The sequence below is a fragment of the Myxine glutinosa genome, chromosome 12 (genome assembly GCF_964187855.1).
Source record: "Myxine glutinosa chromosome 12, kmMyxGlut1.1, whole genome shotgun sequence".
Taxonomy (NCBI): Eukaryota; Metazoa; Chordata; class Myxini; order Myxiniformes; family Myxinidae; genus Myxine; species Myxine glutinosa.
Window position 1 is genome coordinate 105,636,639 of NC_136272.1, and position 24,459 is coordinate 105,661,097.

Genomic DNA, 24,459 nt, shown 5'->3' on the forward strand with positions numbered 1-24,459 from the left:
TATTTCATTTGTTCCTTTCTTCATATTCGTATTATGGTGTTTTGCCTAAAGGTAGGTACTATCGCGTCCCCGGGGTTAACACCCCAAGAGGACGAATGACCGGAAGGAGCTTTAACTCCGAGGCGTATGTCAACCTTGGCGGGATTATTTCTGGCGCTCGCGGGAAGGTTCGAAGTCTTACCTGGGATGGACGGCTGACACTGGGATAATCCGAACCCACAAACAAAAACGAACCAGGACAAGAAAAGTAAAATTCAACAATGTTAAAATTCAACCAAATAATGAATTTATTAAAAGTAATTGTAAACCAAATAAAATGAATGTGAGGTAAAAACTATTTCCTAATTTGAGATGTCTCCATCAGACTCATATACAACCAAGGGAATAATAAAAGAAAATAAAATGATTTGGTAATCGGCTGGCACTCAGCTCTGCGTCCCCAAATGGCTGGTATGGCTGGTCATTTGTCACCTCCAAACCACTGTGCGGGAAGTGCACAAAACGGCGCGGAGTCGCACTCCTCAATGTCCCAACGTGAGGTACTTCTCGCGATGCTGACTGTCCCGAACCTCTCTTGTTCAGTCTCTTTCCACATGTGCACACGAGCCAAAGAAGCGCCACCGCCCGCATCCAAGCCAGATCAAAGAGGAAATGCGACCGCCTCCAACGAGCACCAGGACAGAAAGACAGAGAATGCGACTGCCTCCAATGAACACCAGGAACAAGAAAAGAGAGCAAAAGGCAATGCAGCTGTCCTCGTTGAAAGCCAGCACAAAAGAGACCAAGATGGTGAGACTTCATCTTTTCCCTCCCTTAGCTCTCAAATGTTTCACTGCTGTCACTCTCTGTCCAATCACCGAGCGCTACTCAATCATCCATCGCGCTTCCACCAATCACGAAGGCCGGGGCATGGCCTCCTCTTTACGAGTCATCAGGGGGATTTTTGAAGATGAATAATGAGGTGCTCACACAAAGGATTTTCCTATCACACGAACCCGGGTTACACTCACACTGAAATAGATTAATTAATTATGTAAAAGGATTAAAAATCACTGGGCAACCCGGGTTACCGCGTGGTGGATCAAATGCTGTTTCTATCAGCCCTGGCGGTGCTGTGAGCGAATGACTCCATTTGTTATAGTTGTTGTTTGGCCTGCTTTTTAATTGTAAAAAAGACGGAGGGAAGATCACAGATGGCAAGCAAGTACAGGGGAATTTAACCTTATAGACCATATAATTCATTAGCGCAAAACCACCCTCCTTATGGCGACATGCAAACACTCTTACCCGGACAGCTGGCCTACTTGCGTACATCGAGATGGCTTCTTCGCGGCATATGGAGAATTCTAATCTACACATTTCTAACTCTCCGAAAGTATTGCTTTGTTTACCCCCACAAACGTAATAGTACAATACTGACGAAGCAGTTTATTGGCAAGGATTATATTGGGTGGTTACCTCAGATTATTCCCAGATTATCTATAATAACAAGCGTTACGCCTAGGTCCCCCGTCGGGGAAGTGATGTGAGTTGACAAAGTGGAAGATGCAGAAAACATGCTATGATATGATATTTCGCTCACAAGGTTCAGACATACATGGAGGCGGCCATCTTGGATTTTGACGTGGCGACCAAATTTTCAATGAGGTTCTTCCTTATGCCTAGATACACCCACACACCAGATTAGAAGTTAGTAGTTCGTTTATTTTTCAAGATATTTCGTTCACAAGGTTCAGACATATATATGGTGGCGGCCATCTTGGATTTTGACGTGGCGACCCAATTTTCAATAGCGTTCTTCCTTATGCCTAGATACACCGACACACCAGATTATAAGTTGGTACTTCGCTTATTTTTCAAGATATTCCACTCACAATGTTCAGACATACATGGCGGTGGCCATCTTGGATTTTGACGTGGGTTGCACCCACACACCAAATTCGAATGCGGTCCTTCGCTTACGCACGCACGCACGGACGGACGGACACACGGACGGAGGGGAAAACCATCGTCCCCCTTTCGCTCTGCGGTGCGACGGGGGACAATAAAAGGTAATGCGTGTGTGTGTGTCCTCCATAACTCCAAAACCATGACACCTCGCAGCCCCAAAGTTTGCATGCATAGAGTGCATGAACGAAAACTGGGTGTTTGGGTGTTTAAAAACCCTTTTTGAAGATGATTAATGAGGTGCTCATTACAACAACAAAAAAGTGTTACCAAAATGGCAGCCAGCCCACTCACATTGTTTGGTTCTTAAGCCGCCATTTTGTTTCAGCCTATTGAGATTGTTCACCCACCAACAGGGAAAGTGAGCTGGGTTTAGACCATCTCGCTCTCTGGCGCCCCCTGGCGCTATCACTCTTACACATTAGTGCATGCTCAGTAGCATTGGTAGCAGGAAGATGTGGGTAGATCGAGTGCAGCCAACCTACTGCTGGTTGCATCATTTTCAGTCTGCCGCTGATGCAATGCCTCTCTATAACCAGTGATCTAGTGCTCATATTGCCGACCTCTGAAGGATGACAGGCTGAGTCACCCCCCTGGTGTTATTTCGACGGGATTATGAACTCAGGACCTTAGGATCCCAAGCCCACCACCCTAACCATGAGGCCAACACCAGGTGATAGCAGGAAGTTTAAGTGGCGGCATGATCAGGTGCTGGCGGTGGTAGTGCAGATGGTACAACAAGAGGTGTTGAGATCGAGAGAGAGAGAGAAGAGTGGAGAAGGAGATCGATGGGGGAGAGGTGTTGTTTGTCAAAGAGGGCCAAGTGGAAAGAGGAGGAGGAGGAGGTGGGAGAAGTGTTGGCGAGTTTCTTGTAGCCATTTGAGGTGGGGTGTAGGGGGTATATTGGCAATTACTTTTCTGTATTTCTTGCTAGGCTTGGAGTGTGTGGTACAGAAAGAAGGAGGATGTGTGACAAGGTTGCCCAGGTTGCCTTGAAAGGCTCACTTTGGATATGGAGGAAGTTGATGGAGGCATGTGGAACGGTGTAGGTTGAGGTTGAGGTTGTGGGTGGTGGTTCATTTCAGCCTAAAGGTGTAGTGACTAAGTGCTGAAGAGAGATGGAGATGGAGATGTGTGTGTGTGTGTGTGTGTGTGTGTGTGTGTGTGTGTGTGTGTGTGTGTGTGTGTGTGTGTGTGTGTGTGTGTGTGTGTGTGTGTGTGTGTGTGTGTGTGTGTTGCTGGAGTGGGTGTGATTTTGCATGAATGTGTTTTTGTTTGAGTGGTGCACGTTGTAAGGGGAGATGGTCGGTTGGGTTTTTTATGATTATTTTTTGTGTATGTGGGTTAGTGGATGAGGGGCTGTGGATTCTGGGAGTGGAGGCGGTTTTGTTAGGTGCCAGCCTGATGGTCCGAAACGGTGACACCGAAAGATTGAGGCAAGATAAAAAGGGGTAGATGGCGGTTAGTTGAGAGGATTGCTTGAAGAGCTTGAAGCATGTCAGAAAGGTGGAGGTGGATGGAGAGGAAGAGAAGAAATGGCTGGTGATGGAGGAGTGTTGTGGATAGAGCAGAGCAGCAGCTCAGTACCAGTAGGCCTCATGCAATGTTCTGAAGGGATTTTAAGGAATAACGATACAATAAAGACATCTGAAAACAAGACATCAACTGGGCATCCTCCGTCATGTGAAGTCCTTCCTTGGCACACCTGAGCTCCTCACCACATACAAGGCTTTCATCCACAGCTCAATGGAATACTGTTCTCCCCTATGGGCCGGTGCTCCTGCCTCACACCTAGCTCGTCCTCACGCTGTTGAAACCAAAGCTTTCAGAATCATTGGATTCTCCCGCGATGAAGCTGATTGTGAGGCCCTTTCACTCACCCACCACAGGCAGGTTGGTGGGCTTTCTGTCTTCTACCGACTCCTCTCCGGCCTTGCTCCCCCAGCTCTCTCTGTGCTGTGTCCCCCAAATATTCCTTCAGGTCGCACAAGATCTGCCTGCAACCCTCTTATGGTGAAATTGCCAAAATCGAGACTCTATTCACCTTGACTTTTTCATTCCTCTTTACTCCCGCCTCTGGAACAAACTCCCTCACCCGCTTCAATCCCATTCCTCCCTCCTGGTCTTTAAAACAGCTGTTCAATACGATCTCTTATCTTCCCCCATCCAAAACCTTGAGCTTTTCTACCCCCGCTAATTCACCCCAGATCCACTTTTCTGAAATACCGACTTCTTTCCTGGAAGTCCTAGCAGTGGCCATGTGTTTTATACCTCTCCCACCCCGCCCTCCTTCCCGTGCCCCTTTCCCCCAAGCCTTCTCCCTCCCACAGATCTCCCAATGTCCCTGTTCTCCACTCTTGTACTTGTGTGCTTCGCTCTCTCTCCCCAACTTGTCTCCCACTCCTTATATTATATGTTTTATGTGTCCGTTTGTTTTTTTGTGATTAATGTTAGCTCTTCCACGAGCCTCGATCTTGTATACAAAAAAAAAAGGCTCGAGTTTGTGAGGAAGCAAATTGCCTTGGCTTTCCTCTCATATGAAAATGCGTTATGACGCTCGGGCACACTCACTTCGTTTTCTTTCCAGAGACTTTGTTTCCCAGGATTTTTTTGGATTAATGTTAGCTCTCACACGAGCCTCGATCTTGTATACAAAAAATACAAAATATATATTTTTCCCCCTTCTCCGTATTATCATAATAAAGCTTTGGTGAAAATTTGATGACAAAACTCAAATGGTAAAAAAAGTTACGACATACATATACCACACACACACACGCACACACACACACACACACATACATTTTATTAACGAAATAAATAGTAAGGAAATTGTTTTTTTCCCCAACGAGGAGCTTCAAGCACTTCTCGGCGAGGTTAAGTGACGTCATTTTGGTAACCCTCGTGATATTGGAGGGGGAGGGGAAGGGGGAAGAGGAGGGGAGGGGAACGGGGGGGAGGGGAGGGGGAGGGGAAAGAGTAGGGGAGGGTAACGGGGGGGGGGGGAGAGGAGGAGAGGGGGGGGAGAGGAGGAGAGGGGGGGAGGGGAGAAGAGGAGGGGGAAGTACCCGGCATTCCATGTATAAACGTGGGGGAGGGGGAGGGGAAGGGGGGGGAGGAGGGGGGGGAGGGGAGCATAGAGGGGAGGGGAGAAGAGGGGGGGGGAGGGGAGAAGAGGGAGGTGAGAAGAGGGGGGAGGGGGAGTGGAGGAGAAGGGGGGAGGGGAGGAGAGGGGGGAGGGGGAGGGGAGGGGAGGAGAGGGGGGAGGGGGAGGGGAGGGGAGGGGGAGGGGAGGAGAGGGGGGAGGGGAGGAGAGGGGGGAGGGGGAGGGGAGGAGAAGGGGGAGGGGAGGAGAGGGGGGGAGGGTGATGGGGGAGGGGGAGGGTGATGGGGGAGGGGGAGGGAGGGGGAAGGGGAGGGGGGGCTCGCGAATCGTCGAATCAGCGCGCTGCTCTGCCACCGATTCAGATTCCGTGTATAATATTCCTCGCTGAAAAAAAATATGGATCTATAGATGAAAGAAAAAACAACCTATGTGCTGTGAATGGCAATGTTCCTCGCTGAAATGTGAAAAAACGCAATCGCGTGGCAAGGAACATCACGTGATCGCTCTGAGCGATCGATTGCAACTCTGCGTCGTGTCGTGGGCGTGGCCAACGTGGCCTCATGCTCCCAGGTGATTGGCTAACTCGAGCTCGAGAGAGCCATAATGCGCTTCGTTATGGCAAAAAATATGGATCTAAAGATGAAAGAAAAAAAAACCTATGTGGTGTGAATGGCAATGTTCCTCGCTGAAATGTGAAAAAACGCAATCGCTTTTCGCTCTGAAATACGTGCGAACACTTAACTGAGTTAATGGCGGCAATGAACATCACGTGATCGCTCTGAGCGAATCAGCGCGCTGCTCTGCGACCGGTCAGATTCCGTGCATAATATTCCTCGCTGAAATGCGCTGAGGTAAAAATATGGTTTAAAAATATTATGAAATCAATTTTTAGTTCGGCCATGTTCTTACCAGGCTCAATGGCCATGTCTGTGCCAAATATCAAGTACGTGAGCCTCTCCGTTTAGGAGTCTATCGGTAACATTACACACACACACACACACACACACACACACACACACACACACACACACAAACACACACACAAACACACACACACACACTGTGTTTTATAGATATAGATATACATCCACACACACACACACACACAAACTGTGTTTTATAGATATAGATATACATCCACACACACACACACACACACACACACACACACACACACACACACACACACACACACACACACACACACACACACACACACACACACACACACACACACACACACATACACATATACATTTTATTAACTCAATAAATGACAAGGAAATTGTTTTTTCCCCAACGAGGAGCTTCAAGCACTTCTCGGCGAGGTTACGTGACGTCATTTTGGTAACACTCGTGATATTGCAGATTGATGGTAAAACCGGACGTGACGAAGGTCAGTGAATGGACTTTTATTAACAGATGACAGAGCAGCAAGTGGTGTGAGGAAGGGATGGAGGGAGGGGAGAGGAGTAATAAAAAAGGGGGGAAGTGAGGAGGGCAGATCAGGCGGAAACGAGGAAGGGTTTGGCCACGAGAGTTGCATGGGCTCCCTGAGAACCAAACACCTCCCACGAGTGAACCTTTCCCGCTCGCCGTGTGAAAGTACTTTCATTGCAGGGAGATGGAGGAACAGAAGGGCTAACAGATTGGAGTGGACAGTAGATCGTGGCGGTTCGAGCAGATGTAGCGAAGGTTGCGATGTATTCCCTGATCTCCGCCTCTCAGGTAAACCTTTGTGGGTAATATTCCCACGTATTCTATAACCTTTACAAATATATATAACAATAATTTACCTCAAGTTACGTACATGAATTGTATTCATACCGCGAACACGTAACTTGTCGTTTAACGGCCACTTGAACTTCGGTCCAATCGTTTTTCCGAACAACTCTCTCTGCTGAATACTTTTACGTTCATCTTGCTTTTAATGTACGAAAGATCCGTCAGAGTCGGTCTGCCGACGTTTCTGGCGGTGTATTGTTTGCGCGCGCTGCTTTGCAAGTCTGCTTTCGTTAAGCCACGCCTTGTAAACAACCGTGAACGGCGCGTGACGTCACAGAATCAAATCGCGTCCGATTCATTCATAACTTTAGGAGACGTTAAAGCGCCATCGAATGCACTTTATTTACATGAATTGTTTTGTATTTCAGTTAAATCGAGCACACGTTCAGAATTGTCTGTTTAAACACTTTATTCAGTGTTTATTATGACAACCCTTCAGCCCACTTTACTCGATCTCATTTTCGACATTCATGTTGTTTATTTATTTATTTATTTATTTATTTAGAATGGCGTTCCCACACTTGCACCTTGAGGCCTGCCAGTCTTCTCTAATGTCCTATACTGTATCGCTGCAATAAAGTTTGAAACTTCCGATCGTTCTGATTTATTTGCCTCATAATGAAGCAAATGTTGCATTTATAAGCGTTACCAGGCTGTTATAAGAGATTGTTAACTTCCCTGTTGGCTGATGGTTAATATAATCTTTGTCTTTCCTCCAATTTCCTCACGCCTGTCACAGAGAACTGGGTTGCGGCTTGTGGTTTGCTTGCCCACGGCCCCGGTTTAAACCCGTCTGAAGCCTCTTTCATCGATTTTCAGTCCTGTACTTTGGTGGTGATGCCAGGGTTTTTGCCAAACGCAACAACATCACCTGTTTGCCTACCAACGATGCTGCCACGACGAAGCCTACAAGAGCCTTGACCTGCGATCCCCATCTCTCTGCTCGTAGTTAAATAAAAAGGTGCCTGCGCTTAAAAAGATGGAGCACACGTCATGCAATGAACCTATAACCCAGTGGCTGCGAAGCATTCGTCTGAGCGAGTATGCTCCAGTGTTTGAAGAAAATGGCGTCACCAACCTGGCTGAACTTGCTTCAGTAAGTAATGAAACTCTCAAGACCATTGGCATCCAGCGGATGGGTCATCGAAAGAGGATACTGAAATGTATTGGGAAGACGGTACTTCCCGGCTCAAGGAAGTCTAATGCTGTGGAGACTGGGCCCGGTGCATTGATATGTCCAAGCTCTTACAATAATGTGGAGGACACTACGAGAACCATGACCAGCTCCTCGTGCCATGAGAAGCAACAAATAGAAAGCTGTAAAGACAATGTGGACGTAGCTGTAACACAAGGGAATTGTGAGAATTTGCATCACCTTGGCGATTCAGAACTTCAAGATTGCTCAGGAAGGAAAGAATATTTTGTAAAGAGCAGAGAAACGGTCCATTCTCCACGTTGTGATCCAGTGCAAGTATCAAAACCAGTTCCCAAGCCCCGGACCCGTTTTCTCAAAGAAAAGACAAATACGTCTCCAACTTCTGACAATGGAGGTCAAGCCAAATGTGCATTGGATGACGACCAAAAGGTAAAATGGATCGTGGAAGACTCCGATAGGTTGCTGGTGGCGAGGATAGCTTGTGAAGAAGTTTCGGAGGATCCCATTATTTCCAATTCCACCTGTTGTAATCAGATTCCATGGACTAAGATAAACTGTGAGCTTGGAGATTCAACTCTTTCCAGAGTAAATCTTCTTCCACCTTTGCCCCCTAGAGCTAACATAGGTCAGCCCCCTAATAAGTTTTCCCTTGGTTTAGCGGACCAAAAACCTAATATTTTCCACTCACCTTTTGCTACTCCTTATCAAGGGCGAAGTAAGTGTGCAAACATTCCAGAAAATTCCACTCAATTTCTGGCTCCAGATGGTAGTTTTTATCACATAAAAGACGTTAACACCAGACCTGATATTGGTGTGGATTATGAGGGACGGCAAGGCAAGGATGACGATCTTTCTGTGCCTGGTAAAGGAAGATTTGTTACAACCACCTCTCTGGCGACCCCTGACTGTGTTCGTGGAATGGGGACACCAACTCCATTTCCTTCCTACCACATCAACTCAATTCTACAAGATTTCTTGTTCACCAGTGCTGGTTCCTCTGAAACCAACATAGATGTCCCTAATCAAGGTGAGATGTTGTTCTTGTATCGGACAATAATATGTTATGATCAGTTAGCCATTCTTAGCATTATATCCGGTACCATTTCTGGCATGCATCCATCATAACATTGTCCCAAAATACTTGCATTTACCACGAGCTTTGTTGTACGTTTATTGGTTCTCAGAATATTTGTAGGAGTCCTTTCCAAGATGACAGCATTATCCAAAGTCACATTTAAAGGCAATTCACTTTCTGGAGTTTATTATTTATTAAACCAGAAGGAGTTGGTAAAGTTATGTAAATAGAGGTTGGTATTAGGGGTGCATGTTATTGAGGTGTACGATAGACCGCCAAGACCATACAGACGCGCGTTTTATTGTGAGGCAGTTGCAGGAGAGGTACATGGAGAAGAGGAAGAAGTCGTTTCTTGGGTTTGTTGATCTGGAGAAAGCATTCGATAGGGTTCCACGTGAAGTAGTGACATGGGCATTGAGGAAGTTAGGAGTGGAGGAATGGTTGATCAGAGTAGTGATGGCAATGTACAAAAGAGCGCGCACAGCTGTAAGGACGAAGGACGGGAACAGTGGTGAGTTTGAGGTGAAGGTGGGAGTGCATCAGGGGTCGGTACTAAGTCCACTACTATTTATAGCTGTGATGGAGGTGCTGGCTCAGAACGTAAAGGAGGGTTTACTGTGGGAGTTGTTCTATGCAGATGATCTTGTGTTGATTGCAGAAAGTATGGAGGGACTGAAGGAGAAGATGGACAAGTGGAAGGAATGTATGGAGACAAAAGGTCTGAAGGTGAATATCGGAAAAACGAAGGTGATGGCAAGTGGTAAAGCATGTGGTGAGGTGGAAAGAACTGGGAAGTGGCCGTGTGCTGTGTGCAGGAAGGGTGTCGGAGTGAACTCCATTCAATGTACAATGTGCGCTGAGTGGGTTCATCAAAAATGTAGTGGTCTGAGAGGGTCATTAACCAGTGTGGCAGCTACATTCAAGTGTAAGGTGTGCACAGAGGGAGCTGCAGATGGAGGAAATGTTGAGTTGGATCTTGGAGACGGCGTGAAGCTGGAAGGTGTGAAAACATTTTGTTGCCTAGGATACATGCTGAATGGAGAAGGTGGATCAGACTCGGTAACGGTTGCTAGAGTGAGATGTGCATGGAAGAAGTTTCGGGAACTGAGTGGCGTGCTGACGAGGAGGGGAGTGTCGTTGAAGCTGAAGGGAAAGGTGTATGCTGCATGTGTGAGAAGTGTTATGATTTATGGGAGTGAGACGTGGGTAATGAACGTAGAGCAGCAACGAAGGCTGGAAAGGGTGGAAATGCGAATGGTTCGGTGGATGTGTGGAGTATCGTTGAGAGAGAGGAAGACAAATGATGAATTGCGAAAGATGATGGGAATAGAGCCTGTGATTGATGCTGTGAAGAGGAACAGGTTGAGATGGTTTGGTCATGTGTTGAGGAAGGATGAAAGTGACTGGTTGAGAAGAGTGATGGAAATGAATGTAGAAGGAATTAGAGGACGGGGAAGACCGAGAAAGACTTGGCTAAAGAATGTCGAAGAAGAAATGCAGGCAAGGGGGTTGACAAGGAGAGATGCAGAAAATAGGGCAAAATGGAGAAGATTGTCATGGGGACCGCAAAGGCTAACCCCCGCTCTTGCAGGGAAAATGGCCTTAAAATACCTGTTGTTGTTGTTGATGGACCGCCAAAGGGCTGACAGGATAAGTCGAAAGTAGAGTACGTTGAGCTGACTCGTCTGAATTTGATTTCAAATCGACTCTTCTTCTTCTCTGTATTATTATCTTCCCTCACATCCCCATTTCAAACAACCCAACTATAAACTGTCATCTCGCTGATTCTCAGTCAGGTGTTACATCAATATGGCCAAATATATGGCCAAAAAAAAAACAATATGGCCAAATTCTAAATTCCTGCCCTGACATTGGGGGACTGCATCGGTGGCCGAGCTGCAGCCCCACAATGAATCCATCCAGGAGTCAAATGCTGCTACCTATCGTACCTGGCTCCATCCTCCTTGCTTCATTTCTTTACACATCTGTTATTGAAGGCAATGGTTGGTTTAGATGATGTGCTGGTTAGGAAATAAAAATGTTTTGGAACATTTCGTATTTAAAAAGAGAATGCAAAGAAATGCACATGACAAGAAGATATTGGGTGCATCATTAGTGTTTCAGATTACAAATATTCCTTCTTTTTAATATCTATCCCATGCACGAAGCAAAAGGCAGGGTTAAGGGATTGGTTCAGTTTGTTTGTCTGTGCGTCAAAAAACATCAGTTTGTTATCGAGCAATAACTTAATTTGAATTGAATGATTTATTTTGAATACGAATCGGACCATGAACCTGTAGCTTAGCAGTATTGTACTTTGGCTCTGAATTATTCCCGATCACGCATGCGCAGGGAGGAGTGTGATAACTTTTTCACTCGGTCTGTCTGGCAGTCAAACAAAATGGCGAATCATTCCAAGCAGTAAACTTAAGTTTTTAGCGACGTCATAAAGGACACAAACAACAGGTACAAAGAACTAATGTAACATGTTAGATAGGGTGGTGTAAAAGACGCTGCATCAATGGCGGTAAACTTCAAAAGTTTTTTTTTCTTCTTTTTTTCTTTTTTTTCTATAACATTTAAAATCTTTTTTTAATTTCAATTTTATTATATACTTCAACACTATAGAACGCAAATCGCCTTATTATATCTTTCCAAAACCTTCTGTTTAGCAGTATTTGGACAAAATGTAATGGCATTCTACATCATCTTGACCGATCAAATACAGGTACACACCTACTGCGCGAAGTAATCTGTTGTATAAACTTTCTAGATAGTTATTTATTTTATTCTTTCCACAAACGTTGTACCTATATCCAATCCCATGACCGATGGAATTTCAAATCACTACCCTCAGTCACCATATTTTTCCCATGTTTTCCCACCCCCACTCTCCCCATCTCCCACTTTGATGTAAATTATACACCATAAAATTGGAACTCCAAGTCTGCAAAAAGATATCAACCTACTTACCTGTTTATAATATGCAGGAGTGTATTTTGAATGTGACAGTCATTGGTACGTGCACCTGTTTGTCATTTCGATTCTACCTGTGTCAATGAGAAGGCTAAAAGAATCGATGGCACAGCGGGAGTCGGAGCCATCAATGCTGGATGGTGTTGGTGAGATATTAAACAAGGAAGTGGCTGCCTTGGTGTTTGCCCTCATGTAGCTTCAATGTGACAATTCCCTTTGCACACTCATAATTTGTTGTTTTAGGTGTTATTCATTAACTGGTTATTAAACACCAGTTCATTACAACTTGTAATTGGTGAAAGGTCGTATGGGCTGATCAGTGACAATTAGTACTGTAGTTGCCATTTGCCCAGCACGACTGTTTGCACAATAAGAAGAAACGATTGGTATTTCTAAGAAAGTCCTTTTCAGAAGCAGCCTAATGTGAGAAGTCTGCTTTCTTTAAGGATTAATAACTTAGAACAATTTATTTGGGCTCATATAAAATAAATGCATTATTATTATTATTATTATTATTATTAGTGATAGGAAACACAGAGAAGCTGTGAGTGGGAGGTTGTCAGGCTGGGAGGAACTAAGTTGCAGGGTACCTCGGGGATCGGTATTGGGACCATTATTATTCATAACTAGAGGAGCCTACCTGTCGCTTAGCTGATGGACCAATTAGTCGTCACGTCTCTTGCTGCTAGAAAGGGGAGGGGAAGGGGAGAGCTGGGAAGGAAGGGGAAGGAGGGGAAGAGAGGTCAGAGAGATACACTGCATATACCTTTTGGGGGGGAGGGGGGCAGGGTTTTGACAGGCCCTTCCATTTTGTGGGGAGAAGGGAAGAAGGACAAATTTAACCGAGCAAAGAGTGCTTTAACCTCAGTGTTGCCCAGGTAAAGAACGAAATTGTAATCCCCTCTGCCACCACCACCAGGTGGTGCTCATTTACGTAGATGATTTATGCCCCACCTGGTTCCCTGTACCTCTGCGTGAGGTCACGGCCAATCGGCCATATAGCCTACGTTACCCCCACACAAAGTTGTATTTGTACCTCGAGCTTGGAACTTAAAAGATGTGTCCGTGCATAAGGAACAAAGGCAGACAGACAGGGTTATCATCAGATTTGGTAACAGTTGGAGGAAGCAAAAATCAAAACAGTTATTTGAATTATTTTTATTTTCTCAGGAGTAACATGAATATTAGAATAACAGAAACTGACAATTTTGCCATTTCAGTCTAGTTTGGATATTTAAAAAAAAACAATTGGAGCACAACACTAACATTTTAAGTTATTTTGGAATATTACTCTGAAATAACCTTATAAAATGCGTCCTGGTGTCTGGTTGTCCGACCATCCATACATACGTACATTAACATTTGACTAAAACATCTCACAAACCACCCGACAGATATGGACCAAATTTTGTATGATGCATCAGGACATCAGACTACAGAATATTTTGCCTCATGCTCTGAGTCTTTCACGTGCCTTTTTGTAAACTCCAGGCGTCCTGTCATGTGCCTTTTTCTCAGGAGTGGCTTCTGTCTGGCCACTCTCCCATAAAGCGTAGATTTATGAAGTGCTGTAGAGACTATTGTCCTTCCAGCAGGTTGTCCCATCTCAGCCAAGAAACTCCATTGGGTTCTTGGTCACCTCCCTGACCAAGGTGCTCCTTGCCTGGTTGCTCAGTTTGGTCGGACGGCCATTTCAAGGAAGAGTCTGGGTAGTTCCATATTCTTTCCATTTCCTAGTGATGAAGCTCACTGTGCTCTTGGGAACATTCAACATTCTAGAAATTGTTTTATACCCTTCCCCAGATTTATATGTTCTCACACTTCTATCTGAGTTCTGCGGACAGTTCCTTGGACTTCAGGTTAGAGTTTCTGCTCTGACATGCGCTGTCAACTGTGGGACCTTATATAGAAAGGTGTTTCTTTTTAAATCATGTACAATCAATTGAATTGGCTACAGGTGGACTCCAATCAAGTTGTCAAGACATCTCAAGGATGATTAAAGGAAATTGGATGCACCTGAGCTCAATTTGGAGTGTCATAGTAAAGGGGTTGAATACTTATTGACTCAAGACATTTCAGCTTTTTATATTTAATTGCTTTGTAAAAATTTCTCAAAAAAAAATTACACTTTGACATTATGGAGTATTATTTCTAGATCAGTGACAATCATTTAAATTTAAGCCATTTTAAATTCAGTCTATAACAACAAAATGTGAACAAGAAGACGTGATGCAGAGCACGATACTTGCAAAATGGACTCCTCCTCCCCCCCCTCCCCCCCCGAGAAAAAGGTTGCCATTAATCCAGCAAAGGTTGCCATTTCATCAAGATTTAAATTGATGATCCTGATCAAATCTTGGGTTAATCGTATGAAAATTGACAGGTTTTCAGATGAAAATTGATGATATTGTAAGTTTGACCATGACTTGACCTTTGACCTTTTGATCTCAAAAATAGTTGGTTTCCAAATTTAGTGCCTTAATGTTCAAATGCTGTTCAATTTCCAAGTCAATCAGATTAAAAATTGCGATTTTAGAAATTTGACCTCCAGATGACCTTTGACATTTGACCTAAAAATTAATAGGCTTCTCAATTGTGACGACCTCTACAACTTGGTGGAGTTTTATGATGATCTGTTTGGAATTGTGACCTGTAGGCCGGTGACAAACAGACAGAATAACAAACACAACCGACCAATATACTTGAAAAATATTTTCGATTTTGCCTGGTGTTGGCTTAGCGGTTATGGCGCAGGTTTGGGATCCTGAGTTTGAATCCCGGTCGATCGTTGAATTAACGCCAGGGGGGTTCTCAGCCTGTCATCCTTCCGAGGTCGGCAAATTGAGTACCAGCTTGCTGGGATGAATGATCCCGGTGTGTACCCCGATTTAGAATAGGTATACCGTATCCCTGCGCATTGTAAGAGGCGACTAATGGTTGGCGTCAGGAAGGGCATCCGGCCATAAAAACATTGCCTCAAAAAGGGAACCATGAGGTCATGGGGCCCGCAAAGGTAACCCCCGCTTTATCGGGGAAATGGCCTTTAAAAAAACAAAAAAAAAAGATCATTCATTCATTCATTCAAGTAAAAAAGTCAAGGGGTGTGAATACTTTCTGAAGGCACTGTACCTCAGAACAGTAAAGTCTCATGGGGTTGTGCTCCCCACCTGGATTCGTCCCCTTTATGAGGCCGAAAAGTGTGGGGAGGGTTCCGCCTCAAATTCAGGTAATTTATTTAAATATCTTCTCAGAAACCATGGGGAAATTGCCGTCAGTCCCCCACGGGGCTATTTTTGTCCATACTTTTACCATATTAATTTTTCTGTATAGAATTGATGAAAAAAAGTTACATCACTTATATTTTGTATTTGATTACCTGACAGTGTGATGATATATCATTGAATGTGAAATTTAATGTTATTATTAAATTAAATTTAAATGAATTATCATTTATTTTTTATTGCCTAAAATTCCAATGAAAACTCTTGATAACACAGATTTATTCACAGTGGAAGATTGTCAATTACGATTAATTTAAAGACGATTCTGGGACATTGTCATTTAGAAATGGTAATAAAGATATTAAGACAATTGGAATGAAGCAGATTGACACACAATATCAAAAGGTATGCTGAGTGCAGTATTTCGAAAAAGAAAGTACAAGATTTTATTACTTGTAACATAATGCAAAAGAACAAACTGATTAACGGGAAAAAAGTCTTTTTTAACAAGAACAGTGGCATTGAAATTCTGATGAGAACTGTTTGCAACTTATGTGGATTAAATTTTTGCCAGTTGGCAGTGTCAATATGATCATCATAATCTCATTCTTCAAGCTGCAAATCCTTCACAATAATTTTCCATACATCTGGATTAACTTCATAATGTCTTGAATTCTGAATTACTTTTGGTTCTGGAATTACAGCTGGTAGATTTATCGAACTGATAACAACAGCGATCCTTGAATTTTCTGGGCCAATAAAACTTGTTCAAATTCCTTTTACATCCAACCTTGTTCATACACACTACATATAGCTCATTTCGTTCATCAACATCCAGGACCACTCCAGGATAAGCATCTCCTTCATACATGACTAAAACATGTTTCCCTTCCAGAAAATCTGGATCTGGGAGATCTCTCAAGATCAGATATTGTGATAGAACATGAAATTCTTTGGTCAGATGTCTCAGAGTTGGATTGAGGCGATGAATTATCTCTTGACAGACAATTCAGAAGCTTTGGATGCCATAGGAAAGTCACTGGACTGTGGCAATCTCGGAGGATGTTTCTGAGGAATGTTCCGGCAACAGCACGGACGTGTCCTTACTGTTGCAGTTTCATCAGTAAGGACAATAAGTTTTTTTTGTTTTTGTTTTTTTTGTATACAAGATCGAGGCTCGTGAAAGAGCTAACATTAATCACACAAAAAGTCAAACCGACACATAAAACACAAAAAATAAGGGGAGCGGTAGACAAGATGGGGAGAGAGGGGGAAGGACACAAACACAACATTTGAGAGCAGGGACATTGGGAGAAATGCGGGAGGAGGAGGGCTTGGGGGAGGTGGGAGAGGTATAAAACATATGAACACTGCAAGGACTTCCAGGAAAGAAGTTGGAATTTAAAAAAAATAAAAATAAAAATAAAGTGTATCTTGGGTGAATTAGCAGGGGTAGAAAAGATCAAGGTTTTGGATGGGGGAAGATAAGAGATGGTGGTGAACAGCTGTTTTAAAGACCTTGAGGGAGGAGTGGGATTGAAGGGAGTGGGGGCGTTTGTTCCAGAGGCGGGAGAAAAGGGGAATGAAAGAGTGAAGGTGAGCAGAGAGCCGAGATTTCGGCAGTTTAACCATAAGAGGCAGATCTTGTGCGACCTGAAGGAATATTGTGGGGACAGAGCACAGAGAGCGCTGGGGGAGCAAGGCCGGAGAGGAGTCGGTAGAAGACAGAAAGACCACCAACCTGCCTGCGGTGAGTGAGTGAAAGGCCCTCGGAGTTAACTTCATCGCAGGAGATTCCAATGATTCTGAAAGCTTTGGTTTCAACAGCGTGAAGCCGAGCAAGGTGTGAGGCAGGAGCACCAGCCCAGAGGGGGGGAACAGTATTCCATTGAGCTGCTTAAGAAAGCCTTGTATGTCGTGAGGAGCTCAGGTGTGCCAAGGAAGGACTTCGCACGACGGAGGATGCCCAGTCGGCGACTGGCTTTGGAGGCCAGCTTGGAAATGTGGTTTTCCCAAGAAAGATCATGGCAGATAGTGAGACCCAAAAAAGTGAAAAGTGAGTTAGGACAGACTTTTATTAGTTTCATTGCAGTACTATCCCCAAGCTCAAGGTCAAATCACACATCACCTCACTGCAAATGGTGTGTTTTGTATATAATATATAAACCTCTTTCTAACCACTGACTGAATCACTTACTGATATTAATGTTCGATATCTTCAGGGTGTTGTAGAAAGCTGAAATTTGACGTGCCGACGGACATCGAAGCCAATACACCGGGAAAAATCACAGAACCGTCAGAAAGCATCCGTAAATGAAAATTTACGCAAAACCTGTAAATACATCTGTAAAAAATTTCTAGCATTTGAAAATTGTAATTTCCATAACTTTGAACTGTGGAATAAAAACCTCAATGGAAATTTACTTTAAAAACCGTAAATGCAACAGTTAAACTAAAGAATCGATATCTAGCAGGAGATCGGTGATGGTTGCTTATACTATAATCATTAAGCTTCTTCTCGTATGTAATAACAATAACATAATAATATATAATAACATAATAACAATAACATTATTACAATAATATGTAATAACAATAACTTCCAATAACATGGTTAGTTATTGCTTATAATGTGTGAACATACCCCACTTGTAGTATTATCATTTCCTTATTTACAAAATTTTTTTTGGGTTCGGACACTAAATATTTATAGACGATGAAATCCACTCGTCCTGATTGAAGATTTCAGATTTTTGCTTCAGAGTGGCATGTTCATGCTGGTACCATAATGTGGAGTGCAGGCCCCTTGCAGGAAGTAAGTCATGAGCATGTGCATACCATGTGCATTATTAATTATTCATACTTTTAGGTGCTTGTAACAGTAAGGACACAAACTAGAGGGACAGATATATTTATGCAAGTAAATCTAAAATAAGAATCATTAAAATTTAGAAAATTTTGAAAGAAAAAAAGTTTAATTCATATATCAAAACATCAAAAGTATTAATATATATATATTTTTATCCAAAGTTCTGATACCATTTCTAACTCTACTCTACTCTTGGCTTGGGACAAGACGTTAATGGCCATTTTTAGGGATAAATATATATTTTAAATACATGATTTTAAAAATAAGTAAAAAGTTAATAGGGCTACAGATTTTATGGTACAGTTTGATTTCATGAAACATTTTTGCTGAAAAAAGACAATTTTGATAGAAATTAATGCTCGGACAGAAAATCTTACCAATTTTGATAATCTGCCGTCAATGTCTTCATTTTTTGCAATAGTCTTCCTTTCAATCTTCCTGTGTTTTTCTGCTCTATTTCCATGCCTTTGTTCCTGTGGGATGCATCAGTTTGTTTGTTTCTCCATCAGTTGCCGGCATGCCTTTGACAGCGTTTCACCTGGCACCTACAGCTTACCTGGGCAAGTCTGAAGATGTTGCTCTACTCCCACAGCTCAGTCCTTCAATCAAAGATCCTGCTCCATCTGCCAATTGGTGAGTTACTGCAACAAGTATGTGATCTTGGTGTGGGGCCAACTTCTATAGCCGGAGGGGTAAAGTTTTCTCTCTGTATATTGCTGCACAGTAGTTTGCTTCCTTGCAGTGGTGGTTTCAATCGGGTCTTTGTATTTATTTATTTTTTACTCGTGAGATTTTGGGGGAGCGGCTCCCGATTATGATCGAGCTGTTTTTAGAAGAGCCTCATTTGCTGACGGTTGCGGTTTACACGAAACCAAAACACATTTTGCATACGTAGATGAACTGCTGATGCACAGAAGGGTTTTGCTTCTTTTTTTAATTTTATGACGAGCACTTTCAACCTCAGCTTGTCTGTGTATCTATCTGACGCACTTGAAGAAGTGGTCGCCCTCTTTAGGAGGGGGACCGATGATCATAGTGTGTGAATCGCCAACCTCCTTCTTCCGCTTAGTTTTCTCGACACCTCCCTTTTGAGCCATTTGCTACCTTGGATTCTGTGACGTATGATCGATGTTTTGTTGCTCGTCATCTACGTTTGGGTTCCAAAATGAATAGCTCATCTCCAAAGCCACTTTCATGGTTTTTGCCAAGTATTCATCCTTTAAGACTCATCTGATTGCCAATTTGCATTTGCATTCTCCACTCGTCCGCATGCCTTCTGTTAACCCCTGTTCTCCCTTCTCTTTCACCTCTTCACTCTCTTTTCTCTTCCCGTCTTCTTTCCCTTTTTGCCATTGCTTCTCCATTCTGTTCACAGAGACTTTACATGTAAATGTGTTGAGGATATTTTTTATTTTTAGTGGCACAAAGTGATTTCGAACACAAAGCATAAAGGAAGATGTTGCAATAAAGTCTTGTGTTGCAAAGTCAGAGACTCAAAAAGGATGTTGTGAAACCTGATGAATCACCCTTTCTGGATGCTGTGAAATAATGGAAGCCATTTTGTGTCTCATTTACATGATAATGTGTACACGGGTAGCCTTTGGAGGACAAGAGGCTGTTCTTTCATGATGATGACTCACGACTGTTTGTGGGGTTACAACGAAAAGGGAATTTGTTATACACACTTCTGATCGCATGACTCTCAGCTCGTGTTGTGTTATCCGAGTGATTCATGCGACTGGATTGCTTCGATAATTCCCTTTTTTCTTCTCTTCTGCTTTTCTTCAAGTCTTTTTCGAACAGTTTTTTTTACCAACTTCCTAATGAACTCTCAAACAACATGTTTAAAGGGAGTGGTAGATGTTACTGTGTTCGACTATTTTAGCTCAGTATAAATAATCGAAATATAACTCGTGTTCTAGTTTTTGCTGTTTCCGGATTTCTCATGATTAAGTAAACCCTGCTGTTGTTTGTGCTTTTGCCTGATTCATGTGTCACATCTATTACTAAAAGGAGAAGTGTCTGTCTGTGTGTCACAACTCATTCTAAAGGGTTCCTGCTGTTGTAGAGTAATAAATATGGTACCATTGGAAAGCTAATAATCGATTTCCTCGATTCAAAAGCGAATAATCGATTTACTTAGAACAATAATTAGTGTCCATTTTACTTACAACAAAACAAAAATCATAACGATGCCTGCTTTAAAAGCCCTCTTTCCCAATTGAAGAAGAAGAAGAAGAAGAAGCAGGAATTGGAGCTTAATGTAGTGTGGTTGTAATGATAACATTTATTATTCTATGATAGCAGGAACACTTTACAAGGACATGGAAAGAGCAAACAAAATTATATATAGTAATACTTCTAGAAGCAATAAAAAAATTAAAAGTACAGGGAAGGAGAACACAAACAACAACCACAGCCAGCACAACAACAGCAACAAGAACTACGTGTTGTAAAATATCCATTTTTCGGTGTTTCACTTCATTTTACATCCTCATTGAGACTCACAGATGGACATGCAATATGTTTGTGAAGTACAACATGCTCCCTTTTGATTCAGCCCGCCAACGAAGCAACCGGTCCTATATGATCGTGTTTTCCGAAACCAGTCACAAAACTAACTGAATTGATTAATTTGATAACATGTGATACATACAGGCAAAGGCCTCACCACCTCTCCTCGACAATTATACCTTACACTTTTGTATTATTCTGGAATTATAATTAATCGTTGCACAACCAAGAACATGCTGGAAATGTTTTTATCAAGTTTCTAGGAACAGTGCATATATATATCCTCCACAGTCCTCCGAAGGCTACCCGTGTCATCGTGAGACATCGGCCATTATAAAGCTCGCAGTGTTAAGTGTGGAAAATTCTGAGGAGATTACGGCTGGCTCAATAGCGCAGTGGGCTGTTGACGCATAATCAATGGAGGTCCGTGGTTCGAGTCCCGTATTGAGTCAGAATTTTTCACACTTAGCCCCTTGCAGGAATTTGTTTCCTGTTTATTTAAAAAAAAAAAATATATATATATGGGAGCGTACGCTGGATCATCACGTCGCTGCATCCTTGGACGACTCCACAGCACCATCCTGACACACACCACTGTGTGTGCTACTGAATAAGGTGTTTTTAAGGTAGCCGGAGTGCAAATCCTGCCAGTTAATACACGCGGGGGAGGGGGAGCGGGGAGGGGAAGAGGAGGAGGAGGATGCTGAAGAGTGCTTACCTGAACGGATCCCACCGGCAGTCCTCAAACCTGCGGAAAATAACTCGCACGCAACGGTTTTTAAATGTGCAAAAAGAAACAGGTTTATTTAAATAAATGCCGGTAACAAAGAAACTGTGCGATAAACTAAAACTCCTAAACGGGACGTCCCCACAAACAGACTTGAAACATGGACACAGGGATAAAATAACTGGAAATGAATGGGTGTGTGTGCACTTAGCTCTGATCACTGGTGGGGTCTCGTCCGGGACGTTGGCGGGAACTGCCCGGTCGTTGGCGGGAACTGTCTGGTCGTTGGCGGGAACCGCCCGTTCCCACGTAGCAGGCCTCACTGTGCATCCCGAATACTAGGCCGCGCCCGCTGGCACGCAACAGGCCGTCCACGTGAATCGAACGGGCCACGTGCAGCTCGCTCCTCCAGTCGGGCCTGTCCCCGTCGTCCCTGGTGGGAAGCTCCAGCCCTCGGTCCGCGGCCCTGCCCTTTTCCTCTGCACGTCCACTGGTGGTGTCTCCGAACACGGCTGGTCCGATCGCTTCCTTGAGCCTGTGGTCCCAGCACGATCGTTCGCTTTATTTTCCAGAATGAGAGAGACAAATGCCGACTGCCCCAATTCAGACCAGACGCAGAGAGCAGAGCGAAGTGAACAGCAGTGAAAACGAAGACCCGAGCGAAGCGAAGAAGAAGAGAAGAGCAGAAGAGACCAAAATGGCCGCTAGCACGTCCTTTTATCACCCACGCTCTGACGTCATCGGTCGTCTTCGCCAATCAGCGAGTTGTTTCTTACCAGTCCTCCTGTTAATCAAGAACCCTGACCAATCACGACTCCTCGGGCGTGGCCCCGGCCTGCCCGTTCTGTGCGCTTTCCAAGTCGGGGTTGTCAGCGGTAGGGTTCAATGTCCTGGCTTCCGGTATGTTTATTATTAATTAGTGAGGTTTCTAACTAGTGTCTAATGCGGTGCCATAAGGGACATAGGGATAAATCACAGAGGGAACAACATACATGGAATAATTTACCCTTATTCCCGAAGCTAGTTCACATGCCCCACTCCTCATAATGGGGACGAAGATACACCTTAATCCGAACACATGCTCTACCTGATCCTGACTTCTTACATGGTGGATTTTCTTCTTCAAGATAATTGGAGCACTCTAATATATACAAACCTACCTGGTCTAAAGTAATCACTGCCTACCCCCACAAACATAACATTATATATATATATATATATATATATATATATACAGACTTGGAATTTAATATGGAATATTTTTTTTGTGGGGGTGAACTTACTTTTCAAGATGACTTAGAACCAAAAGTTCATTGGAACTATGTTGAAATTATTCTAGATTTTGTTAATGTGACCTTTAAAAGAAACAAAAACCACATTTGACATTTCGAAGCAAATAAATTGATCCTTGAAAGTGATGTAAACTGATATCGAACTCAATTCACGGACAGTACTGTGTTAAACTTCTGTGCGTTTTCCAGAAGTATGTCTTTATTTTGCACATTAGCCAAAATTTTTTTTAACAAAAACAAAAGTGAAATTACGACTGGGATTACGGACAGTAAAATTACAGTTCAGTACTTCGTGTAACCCCCACGAGCATTCAGGAGAGCACGTACGCGTTGAGGCATGCTGTTCATGAGATTTGCCAAGGTTTGGACAGGAATCGCTTGCCATGCAGTTACAATAGCCTGCTGCAATTCACGCACAGAGGCAGGCTGCTGGTCCTAGTTGTCGATTTGACGCGTTAATTCTGCCCACAAGTTCTCTATCGGATTCATATCCGGGGACATGGCAGGCCACTCCATATGCTCTACACCACGGTCAGCAAGAAAGTGTTGGATCATGCGAGCACGATGAGGCCGTGCATTGTCATCTTGGAAGACAAAGTTTCCTCGAAAGGCTGCATGAACAAATGGAAGCAATGTTTCTTCCAGAATGGCCCTGTGCTTGAACTGGTTCAGGTTTCCATTCAGAACAACCAGGTCAGTTTTGCCCCCTGCATGAAAAGCAGCCCAAACGGTCACACCACCACCTCCAGCTTGGACTCTTGGCACTATACAATCTTCGTTGTAGGCTTCATGCACTTGTCTGTGCACTCGGATGCAGCCATCTTGACTATAGACCAGAAATCTAGACTCGTCACTGAAGATCACGTGATTCCAGTGTCCTGGCTGCCATTGACGGTGCTCTCTGGCCCACTGCAATCGGCGCTGGCGGTGTTGTCTGGTCAGACGTGGCTTTCTCAGGGGACGCCTGACAAGATAGCCTGCTTGAACCAGTCGTTGGTTGACTAGCCTTTTGGATACAGGCACATTTGTCAGTTGCTGCTACTCAGCCCTAAGCCGATTAGCTGACTTGGTACAGCTATTGCGGACTAACCGGTGCAGCTGGCGATCATCCATCCTTGTGGTTCTGCGGGGACATCCTATCCTCGGTATTGGAGTAGGGACACCCCTCTGAGCATTTCGTTTCAGGATATTTGACACCTGACCTTGAGTGATGCCATACTGCCAAGCAATAGCATGCTATTTCATGCCGGAATTTCGTAAAGCCACCACTAAATGACAAACAGCATTGTCGAGTTGACGGACCATCTCCAGGGGAAGCGGCAATAACTTTTGTAGACGTGCAGCAGTTGTTTTCCACGAATACAGAACGCAACAACCCTTATATACCCGATTGTGAAGCCATTTTTGTCACGCCACCTGTGATATAATCCTGTTATTGACTTCTTGCTGCGACAGACAATCAGTGACATGGTTCTTTTAACAAAGAAATCACCGAAACGTAAAATAAACTCACCAGATTGATTTTTCCCGAGATCAGAAAGTAAACCCAAGTCAAGAAAAAAAAAAATTCCATATTAAATGCCGTGTGTGTGTGTGTGTGTGTGTGTGTGTGTGTGTGTGTGTGTGTGTGTGTGTGTGTGTGTGTGCGTGCGTGCGTGCGTGCGTGTGTGTGTGTGTGTGTGTGTGTGTGTGTGTGTGTGTGTGTGTGTGTGTGTGTGTGTGTGTGTGTGTGTGTGTACAGTCACGTGAAAAAATTAGTACACCCCATGTAAAGTTTTGACTTTTTCAACA

General features: G+C 43.7%; 1 protein-coding gene across 6 annotated transcripts in view; it reads left to right on the forward strand.

Moving 5' to 3' along the window:
• Positions 1-6,555: 6,555 nt before the first annotated feature.
• LOC137437722 (arf-GAP with Rho-GAP domain, ANK repeat and PH domain-containing protein 1) overlaps positions 6,556-24,459 on the forward strand; it is a 191,189-nt gene continuing 173,285 nt past the window's right edge. For all 6 annotated transcript variants that reach the window (XM_068132286.2, XM_068132288.2, XM_068132289.2 and 3 more), the window contains exons 1-3: positions 6,556-6,781; positions 7,578-9,021; positions 18,645-18,768. In XM_068132286.2, coding sequence (XP_067988387.2) covers positions 7,818-9,021; positions 18,645-18,768 — 1,328 coding nt within the window. In that variant the 5' untranslated portion in view covers positions 6,556-6,781; positions 7,578-7,817. The remainder of the gene's footprint in view (positions 6,782-7,577; positions 9,022-18,644; positions 18,769-24,459) is intronic.